This window comes from Fusarium oxysporum, chromosome 5 (assembly GCF_000149955.1).
Source record: "Fusarium oxysporum f. sp. lycopersici 4287 chromosome 5, whole genome shotgun sequence".
Taxonomy (NCBI): domain Eukaryota; kingdom Fungi; phylum Ascomycota; class Sordariomycetes; order Hypocreales; family Nectriaceae; genus Fusarium; species Fusarium oxysporum.
The window spans coordinates 4,696,051-4,708,454 of NC_030990.1; the positions used below are offsets into that span (position 1 = coordinate 4,696,051).

At 47.2% G+C, this 12,404-nt stretch overlaps 6 protein-coding genes across 12 annotated transcripts; 3 read left to right on the forward strand and 3 right to left on the reverse strand.

Annotated features, from left to right (window-relative positions):
- Nucleotides 1–398: 398 nt before the first annotated feature.
- FOXG_02586 (uncharacterized protein) lies at nt 399–2,333 on the forward strand (the record flags this gene model as incomplete). Its single annotated transcript, XM_018380044.1, has 1 exon — nt 399–2,333. The coding sequence occupies one exon, from the start codon at nt 399–401 to the stop codon at nt 2,331–2,333; it is 1,935 nt and encodes a 644-aa protein (XP_018236214.1).
- Nucleotides 2,334–3,213: 880 nt separating this feature from the next.
- FOXG_02587 (uncharacterized protein) lies at nt 3,214–5,319 on the reverse strand. 7 transcript variants are annotated; one of them, XM_018380046.1, is made up of 6 exons: nt 5,090–5,214; nt 4,752–5,035; nt 4,465–4,662; nt 3,947–4,366; nt 3,527–3,872; nt 3,225–3,452 (listed from the first exon to the last, which is right to left on the reverse strand). In XM_018380046.1, exons 2-6 carry the CDS (start codon nt 4,979–4,981, stop codon nt 3,375–3,377), a joined length of 1,272 nt encoding a protein of 423 aa, XP_018236216.1. In that variant the 5' UTR covers nt 4,982–5,035; nt 5,090–5,214; the 3' UTR covers nt 3,225–3,374. The 7 variants fall into 7 exon arrangements, with proteins under 7 accessions (XP_018236217.1, XP_018236220.1, XP_018236218.1 ...); XM_018380045.1 differs by having other exon boundaries at nt 3,233–3,452; nt 4,465–4,665; nt 5,090–5,242; XM_018380047.1 differs by having other exon boundaries at nt 3,214–3,452; nt 4,465–5,035; nt 5,090–5,319.
- A 942-nt stretch (nt 5,320–6,261) lies between these two features.
- FOXG_02588 (uncharacterized protein) lies at nt 6,262–8,507 on the forward strand. The gene is made up of 5 exons (XM_018380052.1): nt 6,262–6,616; nt 6,666–7,064; nt 7,121–7,211; nt 7,267–7,637; nt 7,695–8,507. The coding sequence occupies exons 1-5, from the start codon at nt 6,379–6,381 to the stop codon at nt 7,832–7,834; spliced, it is 1,239 nt and encodes a 412-aa protein (XP_018236222.1). The 5' UTR covers nt 6,262–6,378; the 3' UTR covers nt 7,835–8,507.
- FOXG_18350 (uncharacterized protein) lies at nt 7,921–9,699 on the reverse strand. Its single transcript, XM_018398423.1, has 3 exons — nt 9,602–9,699; nt 8,623–9,537; nt 7,921–8,574 (listed from the first exon to the last, which is right to left on the reverse strand). The coding sequence occupies exons 2-3, from the start codon at nt 9,440–9,442 to the stop codon at nt 8,093–8,095; spliced, it is 1,302 nt and encodes a 433-aa protein (XP_018236223.1). The 5' UTR covers nt 9,443–9,537; nt 9,602–9,699; the 3' UTR covers nt 7,921–8,092.
- A 554-nt stretch (nt 9,700–10,253) lies between these two features.
- FOXG_02589 (uncharacterized protein) lies at nt 10,254–11,542 on the forward strand. Its single transcript, XM_018380053.1, has 4 exons — nt 10,254–10,546; nt 10,598–11,094; nt 11,160–11,305; nt 11,368–11,542. Exons 2-4 carry the CDS (start codon nt 10,820–10,822, stop codon nt 11,406–11,408), a joined length of 462 nt encoding a protein of 153 aa, XP_018236224.1. The 5' UTR covers nt 10,254–10,546; nt 10,598–10,819; the 3' UTR covers nt 11,409–11,542.
- Nucleotides 11,543–11,909: 367 nt separating this feature from the next.
- FOXG_02590 (uncharacterized protein) lies at nt 11,910–12,362 on the reverse strand (the record flags this gene model as incomplete). Its single annotated transcript, XM_018380054.1, has 1 exon — nt 11,910–12,362. One exon carries the CDS (start codon nt 12,360–12,362, stop codon nt 11,910–11,912), a length of 453 nt encoding a protein of 150 aa, XP_018236225.1.
- Nucleotides 12,363–12,404: the final 42 nt, after the last annotated feature.

The following is a 12,404-nucleotide window of genomic DNA, read 5'->3' on the forward strand; positions in this document are numbered from 1 at the left end:
GCCTGTCAAAACAGCATGATTTGATGATAGGCTTTCATACGAGCGCTTCAAAACTTTAAATTGTCTCTGCCGCTTTCTTATTCGTGGGACCTTATGTCTTCCCGCTCTATCTATTTGAATGTGCTCCGGACAACCTTGTGATAAATGGCAACATTTGAGACATTGAGCTCACGGGAAGTCTCGACGCCCTCTGTTGTGTGAATGTTTTGGTGAGCCGAGGTACGGTATAGCTAACCAAGAGAAAAGAGGAAAGAATACAGAATCCCATTGGCTGGCATACTATCATGGTGGAGGAAGGAGAAAGAGGAACAATATTCATGTGATGGCGAAAACAGTTATTTAAACTGAATGTTTTCAGCTGAAAGATAATGGTGCCATTCCACAGCAAGCTCAGCATCATGGATTCCAAGTACGTGCCTGCAATGCTCTGTCTTATGGTCGTAGCAGCCCTCGCCGTTTTGAGCGCTTTATCTTTCTTGTTTTTCCTGCATAATCAAGACCAGATCTTCTCAGTTGATGACTCACAGTATCTCGCAGTCACCTCTGATGTTATCTCTTCTGTCTCATACTCCTCGGATCCTGCTCAGGGACCTGTTACCTACATCTCTGGTCTACTTGCTAGTACCACTGCTGATGAGCTTGAAGATGTCATCAAAAGCTCTTTGGAGCAAGATGATGTTTTCTCGGAGGCTTTCCTCGCAACTATTCTTGTCAGTGCGGGCGATGAAGGGGATCTTGATTCCTCAGTCGTGAGCTACCTCAATAGCCTCAATGCCACTGTCATCTACGGAGGAAAGGGTGGCCCTAGTCTCTGCGGCAATTCTACCTTGACTCCATGCCCCATGTTTGGCCTTGCAGATGGCGATAGTCTCAGCCTTAGCAAAGTCTTCCGCTTGTATGTTGATACCTACAGGACTTTCGTGGTTGGCACATATGAAGCGGGAGATGGCTATCGCACTTTGACTTATTCCAATTCGGAATGGGGCGCTCCATCTATCCCTGTCCCCTCAAGACTTTACAGTGTTGAAGATGACAGACCTCTCGCTGGGAAGCGAATTGGTGTCAAAGATGTCTACGATCTGGAAGGCATACAGACCACGGGTAGGAGTCTAGCTTACTCTTCTATTCACCCAGAAGCCGATACGACAGCTCCAGCCCTCCAGCGTATAATTGATCAGGGCGGAATAGTTGTTGGCAAGCAGAGAACAGCCCAATCCGCCTCACCTCAGAGCCCTTGGGATTGGAACGACGCGTTCTATCCTGGCAATCCCCGCGGCGATAGGTTCCTGACATGTTCTGCATCCTCTACTGGAAGTGCCTGCTCTATCACTGCATATGACTGGCTTGACTTTGCCATCGGTACCGACACCGGCAAGTCTATCAGAGAGCCTGCTGCCGTTGCTGGCATCTTCGGTAACAGGCCTTCTCAGGGAATGATTGTCATGGACAACATCATCACAAATGCTTGCAGCACGGATACTGCTGGTGTCTTTGCACGCGATCCTGTTGCTTGGGCCAAGTTCGCAAAGGCCTGGTACGATCCTTCGCTTCATCAAGACACCTCGATCAATGGATTACCTGCGTTGTCAGTTCCTGATGCACAGACATTTCCCAACCGTCTTCTCTATCCTGTCGACCATCTACCGATGCAGAACCCAGCTGCTGAAGCTATTCTGCAGAAGTTTCTGGATGATGTGACAGATGCTGTTGGTATCACCGTCGACAAGATCAACTTGACGCAGACCATAGAGAAGACCGTGGATCGACCACTACAGGGCATGCTTGACGATCTTACTGTTCTCTGGACCCACAACCTGATCACTGAGACGGCCGAGCCACTGACTTCCAACCCTTCTATCAATGAGCTTTATCGCTCATTCTTCCGCGATGCATTCGCAGACGATAGTAGCTACAAGTCTGCAATGGAAAACCGCACTCGCGATGCAGCTCTTTGGCACAAACAAGTACTCTTCTCGACAAACAGCTCTTGCTCCGAGTCCATCCTGCTCTATGACATTGGCACAAGTGGTCTTCCATCCTTTCGCGAAGAGGGCCTGAATGACTCATCAGGAGCTGCATCCCCTGTCGATCCCCGAGGTCCCGAATCGGTATCGACTGTTTCATCTTACTTTGGGGACGTCGATATCACGGTTCCCATTGGGCAGATTACCTACCAGAGCAACCTCACGTTCCAGGAGGAGGTCATGCCAGTCACTGTTAATATGGTTGCTAAGAGAGGATGCGACTTTGTGCTGTTCAACCTGATTAATAAGCTGGTTTCTGAAGGTGTATTGAGTTCTGTGAATACAGGAAAGCAGGCTTTCCAGGAATAAGCACCTTAAGCCACCTTTACCATAGAGAGTTTCCCTACAGACAAAAACTTCAATTTCTCCCAAAGATGTCGTCCCTTTATTAAAAATCTCCCATGTGACTTGTGTATCTGACTGAGTGTCTAGTCAATGACCTCAAACTCGATAGCCTCAACTGGACATAGTTTAATCGGTGGTCCGCTCGGCTCTTCACCTCGTTCCGGAGGCTCAAACTGGCCTGGCGGCGCGAACACATCTTCTTCCCTGCCGTATCGCCACCGCCTGATACTCTCGTTGTCCCGAACTTCCAAGAGATAAGTATGACCTGGCGTGAAGCATCTCTCACCTTCTATTGCGTATGCCCGCATAAGCCTGTATGTAAAGTGTGAATGGGACCTCCGGCTCCAAAGTGCAGTAATGTTTGTCATCAGAACCTCCAAGCTCAGAACTGAATCTTGCACGTTTCGGTCCCTTGGTCCGTTCCAGCTGAAGAGGGATACCTGCTGTCAGGTCTGTGTGATGGGTTCTGGGGCATGCAATATTGGCGTGACTGATAGAGAAGGCGGCGGCTTAGTACGGCAAGCAAAATTTGGTGGGTTTATAGCCATTAAGAGGTATACAGACTTATGCAATGTTCCTCAGGAAGTACTAAACACGGATTTATCTGATTTGTTTCCTTCGATCTTCGAAGCGATGAGCAGCAACGAGGGGCCTGTAGGCAAAAGTTGGGAGACGTAAGCAGGAGAGGAATTAATTGGGTTCCGTTTAATGCGATACCTAAGGGGACGGTATCTGATGAGAACAGAACTAGGGTATTTGGCAATATTATCCAAGGAGGCGAGGCTAAAGGACTGTGTAGTAATTATCGCCAAGGGGCAGATACCATTTACTCTAAATTAGACAAGCGCGAACGAGTTTATGTTCATAGGTAAGGCTTATATTTATAAAACAACATATAGCGAACTATCAAGAGGGAAAGACTGCGACGTTTAACTCATCAAGATTAGATAGCTAGAGCCTTGTTTATATAGTTTTATTCCTACCCTCACTTAACAAAAGAAACTTCTAGGCATACTCACGTTTAGAATAGTCTTGGGCAACATAGCGCTGGCTCAACTCCACTCCATCAACTGCCCCAAAGAGCTGAAACGGAGCATAGTCAGCAGAAGTCTCGATAGACCGTCACAAAGAAGTCAGAGATTGGGGTTTAGACGCACCTTCTTTATGTCTCCGTAAATGCCGAACTGCACTGCCGTCATGCCACTAACCATAACTGCGCGTGCTTGCATACCTGTGTAAGCACCGCGCAGTCCAAGCTCGGAAGCAATGCGGAATAAGCGGCGTGTTGTGCTTTCATCCCTACCTGCCTTTTCCTTGTTGATTCTACTCAACATTGTATCGGCCGGTTGAGAGACAACTGCCGCTGCCAATCCAGCGACAAGCCCAGCCCCAAGGTTGATACCAGTAACTCCCATCGAGGATAGTTCTTTCTTATCTACAACACTATAGGCCGTCTGGATAGCTTTTTCGTAGACTAGAAATGTCGCCATGGTATAGGGAATCCTAAGATGGCCGTTCAGATTAGCAGCCAGGTATATATCGAGCCCAGAGACCGGATTTGGTCTGGACGCACGTACTGTTTGAGTAGGATAGGGCTCAGGCCAGAGTAGAGGCCGCCGATACCCTCTTCTCTTGCTAGCTTAGCGAGGGCGCTTATGCTGTCAGTGGCATAGCTAGGCTGAGATACAAGTCGTATTCGAACAGACTCGAACGGGCAAAGTGCGATATCGCCGAGGAACTCGGCCGCAGCGGCTGAGCCAAGATATACAGCATTTCGGTGATTGGCAGCAGTTGATTGTCCGAGATAGTCTACTGCACGAGCCTTGAAAAATTCATAACCGCCAAACTTGAAAGCACCCTGGAGGCAGTAGCCGGTGATTGTCGGACCTAACCCCGTAAGGAGAGCTCCTGGTCCTTCAGCTGAAACTATACGTCGTGCACTCTTGGAAAGACTGCTGCTGTATGTAAGTGGGTCGAGCTGGATCCTTGTTTTAACCCTGTGCATGGGATAAGAGTCAGCGACCATACCGTTCGTTGTAGGGCAGACCAATGCCACGGCCACCATTGCAATGTTTTGTAGTGGTGGGTTACTTACACATCAACGGGAGTAAGGACGGCATGAGTGAAAGAACAACAGAAAGCGCCAGCGAGAGCGTATCTTGCGTAAAGAGATAGGCTTGTTAAATTTTCACTTGTTGCAGCGGCCATGAGCTTTTCCTTGGTTGGCAGGATTTTGTCTTTAGCAGCGCTGATTGCTTCTGCGGGACTTGGTGCATGATTGACGAATTGGAAGCTACTGATAAGAATGAGCAAATGGACCAAAGAGAAAGAAGACAGGCTGCAATCGCCGTGTATTTAAAGGGTAATTAAAGCCACCACCACCTTCTCGAGCTTTTGTTCTTCAGCTCAATCAATTCGTCGGCCATGGCCTTTTGTTGCTGCTCGCTCAAACTGTTTCCCGCTGCATTCAGAACCTTTAAGTGCTCCTTCTTCAGCTTATCGAATTCCGCGTCTAACTCTTTGCGCCACGGATATAATACGAAAACCTGGAATCCCAGGGCAGAACTGGCCACGAAGAAATTGGTCAGGGATATAGCGCGTGTAAGTTTCATTGCGGCTTGTAACGTAGGGAAGGCGTCGAGTAAGGCTTTTAACTGTGTATCGGGCTGGCAGATACTTAGCAGTGAAGAGGACGGGGCGGGTTGAAGGCTGGAGCTTACGAAAATGAACCTGTATTAGTGGGGAAACAAAAGCATCAGGGGTTACAGTGCCAGGAAGAAAAATACAGAAGAGAAGAGTACGTGGAATCCGTTGGCGGGGGGTTTCGAGAGAGGCTGTCTTTTTATTGACATGTGAAGCGACATGTGACCTGGCTCCAGTTTGTCGGTAAAGAACATTTTAGCCCAGATAAGAGAGGGCCAACTGTCAGTTTGACAGGCAACCCCACAAGTTCATGCTTGCCTTGGATAAATTCCACGTGTCGGCTGTGTTGTATCATGCATATTGGTTGAGCCTTTGACAGTAACCATACTGTTCGGATAACCAACTATCTTGGACTGGTTTAGAAAAACCTTACAAGGTAAAATTCTAACAAGTTTTTCTTGTCACAGTTCAGGCCTATAATTATCAGAGGAGCTTTTTAGGGAAGCTTCTAAGCGAGTATCCCTTGTTCGACTGCTTGGGGGATGATGTTGGACAGGAGGAGCTCTCTGTGTACAATGAATGTACAATACAGCGGGATAGGTCGCAAAGCGGCTGGAGCGTTCTATGGCCATCGTATGATTCTGAGAGAGGAGTGGAGTAAAGTAAGAACTGGACCTAACTACAAAGAGCGATGCCGTGAGAAAAAGGAGTCTCGCTTGGAGAAAACCGGAAACCTTATTTCTTCAGGCAATAAACACGGGGCTTTGAAGTACCGAGTCTGCAAGTGAAGTGGCTCTGCCTAGCGTATACCCACAGGGACTACCGAATTTCCTGAGTTGGAGCGGTATCCGTATACCTTTACTGAATGACATTTTGTTTAAAGTTTGCCCACAAGGCGCTATTGGGAGGATGCTGTTAAACTAGAAGGTGATATCTTAATTGTCTCTAGTTATGGAACCTGCTGTATTTTCTAGATCTGTAAGATACTAATCCTAATTGATTTAATTAATTATATAGTCCCTCTTATCTTAGGAATGCAGCTCGTTTTCGGGAAACGCGGTGCTCAAGTAGCCTTTGCCGTTTAACAGATGCCAGTGCATGGCCCTTTATAAACCCTTGTTATTAAAATTACAACTGGATATGCCGACGCCGATTTATCCGATGTGCTGTTAAGCTTCAAGAAGGGGATTTAAGCTTCTGGAACCTATATACATCTTAAAAATACGAGAATTTTAATAATAGTATAAAGTATATACTCTAAACAATTATATATCAGGAGAGCATATTTTCTGCTGTAACTTTCACATTTCACATCTGTTGTCCTACCTCATTCTGGTGTCTCTCCCCCCTCCCAAACTACCTCAAGATGGTCCACCAGTACTGGCTGGTAGCGCTACCCATCCTGGTGCTGGATGCTGCACAAGGCGTTGTTGCAATTCCCGGAAGCCACGCAAGGAAACCGAACCCATCGCCTCCTGGACTGCATGTTCTGCCTCTGAGTGAAGATAATTCAGATGACTATCATTCATGGATTGCTGAAGTTGCAGCTGGCACTCCCTCCCAGAAAATGAAGCTGAATTTGGACATAGCCAAATCGACAACATGTATGAGCTTCTAGTCAACAACCAATATTCTTTTCACTGACAATTCTAGGGTTTATTTCCGACAAGACCTTTGCGGAATGTGATGGCTGCAATGATGGATACTACCAACTCAACAAATCCAAGACCTCGTCCCCAATTCTGGGCCATACTGCAGTCTCCTATGGCGATCCAACGACATATCCGCCAAGTAACCAGACCTTTGATCTTGATTTTCACAAGGACACATTTAACATTGCCGGCGTCAGCATTCCTAAGCAAGTCTTTGGTCTTTTCAACCCTTACAAGGATGAGTTCTCCGGAATTGGTGGGCTTGCACTTGGCCCCAATGTGGAACATGGATATGCGCCGGGGAAGATATACAGCTCGTTCTTGGATAACCTCGTTGCCAACAAAAAGATTGCCAGCCGTACTTACAGTGTTGACCTACACGAGCACGGCTCCAAGCCAGGCAAGTCCTTCTGTTGTGCGAACAGACTATTCCACTAACGCTCTGTCGGATAACAGCTTCAATTATTCTTGGTGGCATTGACACGGGTAAATTCAAGGGCAAACTTGTGAAAAGGCCGCTGGTGAAGGATGAGCTTGGCACATTTGGGCAAGTACTCAAGTCTACCTTTCGAGAAGAAGGTGATCTAACCTTGAATATTTAGACCTTCAATTGTTCTCACAGGCCTCCGCCAGACTGTCCCCAAAGGAAAGAACCACGCTAGTGAAGTGACAAGCTACGAAGTTCACAAGAACGACTCGGTCTTCCTCCTCGACAGCTCGAATCAGTACCTCCGATTCCGCCATTCCTTTGTCGATCCTCTTTACAAGACTCTCGGCGCGGTCAACGACGGACATGACGCCTATTTCGTGCCTTGCGAGAAGCGTAACATGCCTGGTAGTTGGGACTTCCAATTCGGCGATGTCACGATCAAGATCCCTTACAACAAGATCATTACCACGCAGTCAGGTGATAAGGGCAAGACTTGTTGGGTTGGTGTTTTGACTACCTGGAAAGGACAGCTAGTCCTTGGACGTAAGTTGACGCTGTTTTGTGTTAGGATTTTAGAACATGTGCTGATACACTGAACAGAACCTTTCTTGGAAGCTGCCTATCTTGCCTTCGATCTCGACAACAAGCAGGTTGCACTGGCTCCACCAGCCAACTGCGGTGAAAAGCTAGTTGCATTTGGTTCGGGACCTAATGCCATTCCCAATCTGGAAGGGTGTTAGTCTACAGGCTCAGATAATGGCAAAATTGGCGTAGTAGTACGCCATAGGACTTGGCGCTGAGGAAACACAAATCTGGGCTGCGTGATGTTCCTGACCTTGTCTACACTAATAAATTTACTTCCTATGATCTGAATTCCACTTTCTGCGACTGAAGTCAATGTAAATAGTTGCAATTTATACCTCTTTTCCTAGCCTACTAATTACAGTTCCTCGATGTTTGACCAGAAGAATCATGGCCACTTTCTATTGTACTACCCATCAGTGATAAGCCAACATTTCGTCCCTCGGGTCCTCCGGCTCCTCATCGTGATTGGGCCTCGTATACATGGCTTTCCACGCTTGGTTAAGTATGGCAACAGCATCAGCGTTAGCTAACCGATCGCTGTCCCACATAACATAACCCCACTGACGTAAGGGCCGTGGTATAAAATCGCCAAAGAGGTTGCTGTATGCTTCTTTCCAAAAGATAACCCATGCCAATGGAGGCGAGTCATCACTGTCGCCGCTGAAGACCATCTTCTCACGGTCGTCCTGAGCTTGATCCCTGTCAGAGTGATGGTTCTCGCGCCTTGTTTCTTGATGAAAAGGGTTTGTGCTTGCGAATAGAATGTCCACCACTACTAAGACAATTTCGCTTGAGACCAATTCTACTAGCTTGGAATGATTCTGAGTCTTGAGAGCGGTGGATAAGACTGATAGCCCCCGTGAGATTATGCCATTTATGTGAGACTCCGAGGGTGCTATATGAATTAGTAGCGTACTTCCAGGGAAAGAGTTGCTAAACTCACAATCTTCGAATAAGAGACGGAATGCGCCAGGTGGAGTATGCGGACCAGTTCGTACTTTGTCGAAGGATGGATTATCCGGATGCAAGTCCCATTGAACCTGCTCAAATACAATGCGGTACTTGGCGTGAATGAAGGTGTTTATGCACAAAATTTCTTCGACCTCCCATGCTGTATATTGGTCAAGAAAGAACCTCAGTCTTTCTTCCTCTCCAAGAACCCTGTCAGTAGAATAGCTATCATAGCCCTTGGGCGGACCGAAAAGGTTACAGAAGATTTGGAAGCGGTATAAACCACGCGTGATGCGCCGCTCTTCTGTTTTGCTAATTTCGTTGGGTGAGGTCAAGCCTTCAAGGTTCGAACGAGCCCAAGCAACATAGTGCTTCATCAGGGGGCGGATGACCGAGGAGTAAAAAATTGCCATGCTCAGGATCTCATGTTCATCTGGCGGTTTCGTAGCTATATCAGTGACTTCGAAACGGTGTGATTTGTAGTCCTCAATGGACAGCAGAATCTTTTCCCGATTCCGTCTCAAGCGAAATTCAGGCATATTGCATTGTTCGGCCATGTATGCATCAGCATAAATCTGGCCCAGTTCAAGATGTAGACAATGCCATAGCCAGAACGCTCGGTCAAGTCGATACTGTTGATGAAAAGTGGGAGATGCATGGACCAAAGCCGACAAATCTGCGATGGCATCTACTGCAAGTAGTATACTGTTGCGGATCTCAAAGGGCAGTCCCTCGAGCCTGGAAAGGCAGACAGTCTTTGGAACCTGTTGAGGCAGGAGGCGTTGTCGAGGGCATCTGAGTAGGCACCTCATGGTCCTTGTTTGTGCGTTTGTTTTTTCAGTAGCCTTTTAATCTCTGCATTTTACAGGACCTCATTCAAAGAGCAGGACGAAAATGAGAAGACGCCCTGCGAGGTTGGGAAACATCAGTAAACATTATGCCAACTTGTTCTGTTCTGATGGGCCGCGTACCTCTTCCTTGGGCTCCAGTCTAGCCGTGGTTTCGCCCAGATGATTTATTTTTAGTAAAGGCTGTTGGTTCTCAGTTGAGAAAAGGAAGTAGATGTTGGAAGTTGTTCAAGATAAAAGATGGTCACATCATAAACGTTCGAGATACCGCGCGGCTAGAGCGGGGCGAGTCACATCGACCAATCAAATGAAGCGCCTTCGGGCCCAGGTTACGCGCCTCGTCACCATAGAAGACGTTGAGAAAGAAGGCTTTGTTTATCACTATGGGCCAACATGCTATCCCGGAAAATATGGCCCTTGATTGTCCGAGCGGTTGCGGGATTGGCCAGTGCAGAAGCTCGCGTCTAGGCGCCAATGCTCAACAACGGTCTCTTCAACCGCAAATTCAGCACACATCGCGCTGAGGGTAACGGTATGTTGGTTCTTGTGTTTAAATCATGCACAAACAGCCTCATTCTTGGCTATTTCAGGATTGTCTTTGGTACAACTTGGAAATGCCTGAAACACTTCGGACCATCTGTGTCGGCCTGGTGTTCGGCCAACTTGCCAGTAGCATTGAGTGTTGGTAGTCGATGGGTGCTAAGTACTGTCGAAACTTGAGCTCGATGAATGGTATAAGAGAACTCCCAACTTCTCCTCAATGCCACAAAACACAGGTTTCATCATCCATACACTTTCACGCATTTCATTGCTATTGTCCAATTCTATCCACGATCATCCTCTTCCGCCTGTCTCAAAATCTCAATTTGCCATCCGTGTGTCAACTTCCAGAGATAACACTCTCAGTTTCGAGTTCTGTTTACCCCATTTTTCACCTCATTTTCTTTTATCATTCTCTATACTATGTGTTCCTCGTGCAATGCCAAAGGATACTTCTCGAGCCGATGCATCAACGGTAGAGGCCCAGTCGTTGATAGGCGACCAGTAGAGCTGGTTGAGGCACCTAGGGTAAGTCCTATAATCTCAAAGCCGAGTTTCCAGCCATCTAACTAGCTATAGCCAGCACAGAGCTACAGTTCAGGGCATGCGAGTCAAGAAATCTCATGTCTTCCCAGCCACTTGGTAGCTCAGCGACCTTCGTCAAGTCGCCCTGGAAGCAGCTCCATTCGGAGTAGCGCCAGGCCACAAGTCAATGTTCAGTACGAACCTTCTATATTGTCTGTTGACTCTGAACAAAAACTCGTTGATAGCTTGATGTCTCTCCGATTCTGAATCGAGGACATGGGTGAACGTATCGAATATTTGCTCGACCTAAGGAAGAGGCTTTCTCATAGGCAGAAGAAAATCGACCCTGATGAGTATAAGCAGGCATTGAACTCACCGTCCATGCTTTTACTCTATGAAGCATACAAGGAAGCAAGCAATTATAGAGATCAGTGCAGGACTGCTGTTCATCAGAGAATGGCCCAATACCACAACAAATACAGCCTCGCACCGGAGGAAGATCTGATGGAAGTATATGCGTTGCAAGAGAAATGGGTCAGGGCTGCGGTTGAGTAAGTACGACCTTGATCGGGGAAAACATAAACAGTCCGAAGACTAACGCGGCGCCAAAAATCAGCGCTGCCGAGCAGCGGTTGAATTATCTCCAACAGTTTCCATTCGCCTATAAAAACAAGGAGGCAATCAGGGGCCATATCATTGCAGCAAACGATGCAATGAATGGTGCTGTAAAGGCACTAGAAGAAGTGGAATACAACAAGAGGAGTAAGTACTTGATTTGCGCCTTTTACTCATTGAGTGATAAGAGATTCTAACTGGTGCTGCAGTTTTGTTTGCCAAGATGAGTAGACGGGGACCATGGGTTTAGCCATTTTATACAAGTACTATATGTCAGGGCAATTGGGTAGAGGATGTTAGGGTTGCAACTGGTTTGAAATACGGAGTATAATTGAGTTTGTTCTGTTTAATTGCATAGTGCTTTTATATCATGCAAAAGACCTGCCTACCTACCCTCACGCGTTCGTTGTTATGGACAAGAACTGTTTGATGGCTGATGCGACTGCTACTCTAATTCTTGCGCATAAGCCAGAGGATGACTGGAGAGTTCAGCATTGCTCTGTTCCCATTGGCGTTGAGCTTGGTCTGATGGAAGAGAGCTTGAGATTGGGCAACGTGACCGAAACAGATATGCTTAATCAGTTTACCAATTAAATTGATTACAGGTATTATCTGTATTCTCATAATTGGTCATTAATATTGACCTTGCATATAATCCAAGACTCAAAGATTCATGTTTAATTCCCATAGAAGCTCCGTTTGTCTCTCCATTTGTCTTTCCCAACTGCTAAGCATCCCAACATCCATTCCATCAGCTTGTCGCCTCCTTCTTTGCTTTCTTAGCAATAAGTTTATCCAACGTCTCATGAGCAGAAAGCAGCGTCTCGCCACTTGTACCTGTGTGATAAGGAGTATTCGTCGGTCCATCAGATACGCGAACGACATAGTTCTTGGGTTGATCATCAACAACCAGCCGTAGCAGGTCAGGTCGTGAGTAGTGACCCACACAGTCAGTCAAGGTCTTTGCGTAGTCAATCTTGTCCAGATCAATGTCGCAGTAAATCAGGCCATCAAACAAGGGGTCAGTAGGCTCAGTCAGCTGTCGGCCATCCGGACCAAAGACAGCTGCGGCACCACCGCCTCCAGCGAGCATGAAACCGTCCTTGTCTGCGTTCCCCTGACCCTCACTGTTTAGCTTGGCGCCTTCGGCGGATAGTGGCTGGTTGGTTACGAGGACGTATACAGCACCCTCCAGGGCATACATGCGACTGGCTGTGACCTCGTGGCTCTGAAAAGACTGAGTAGG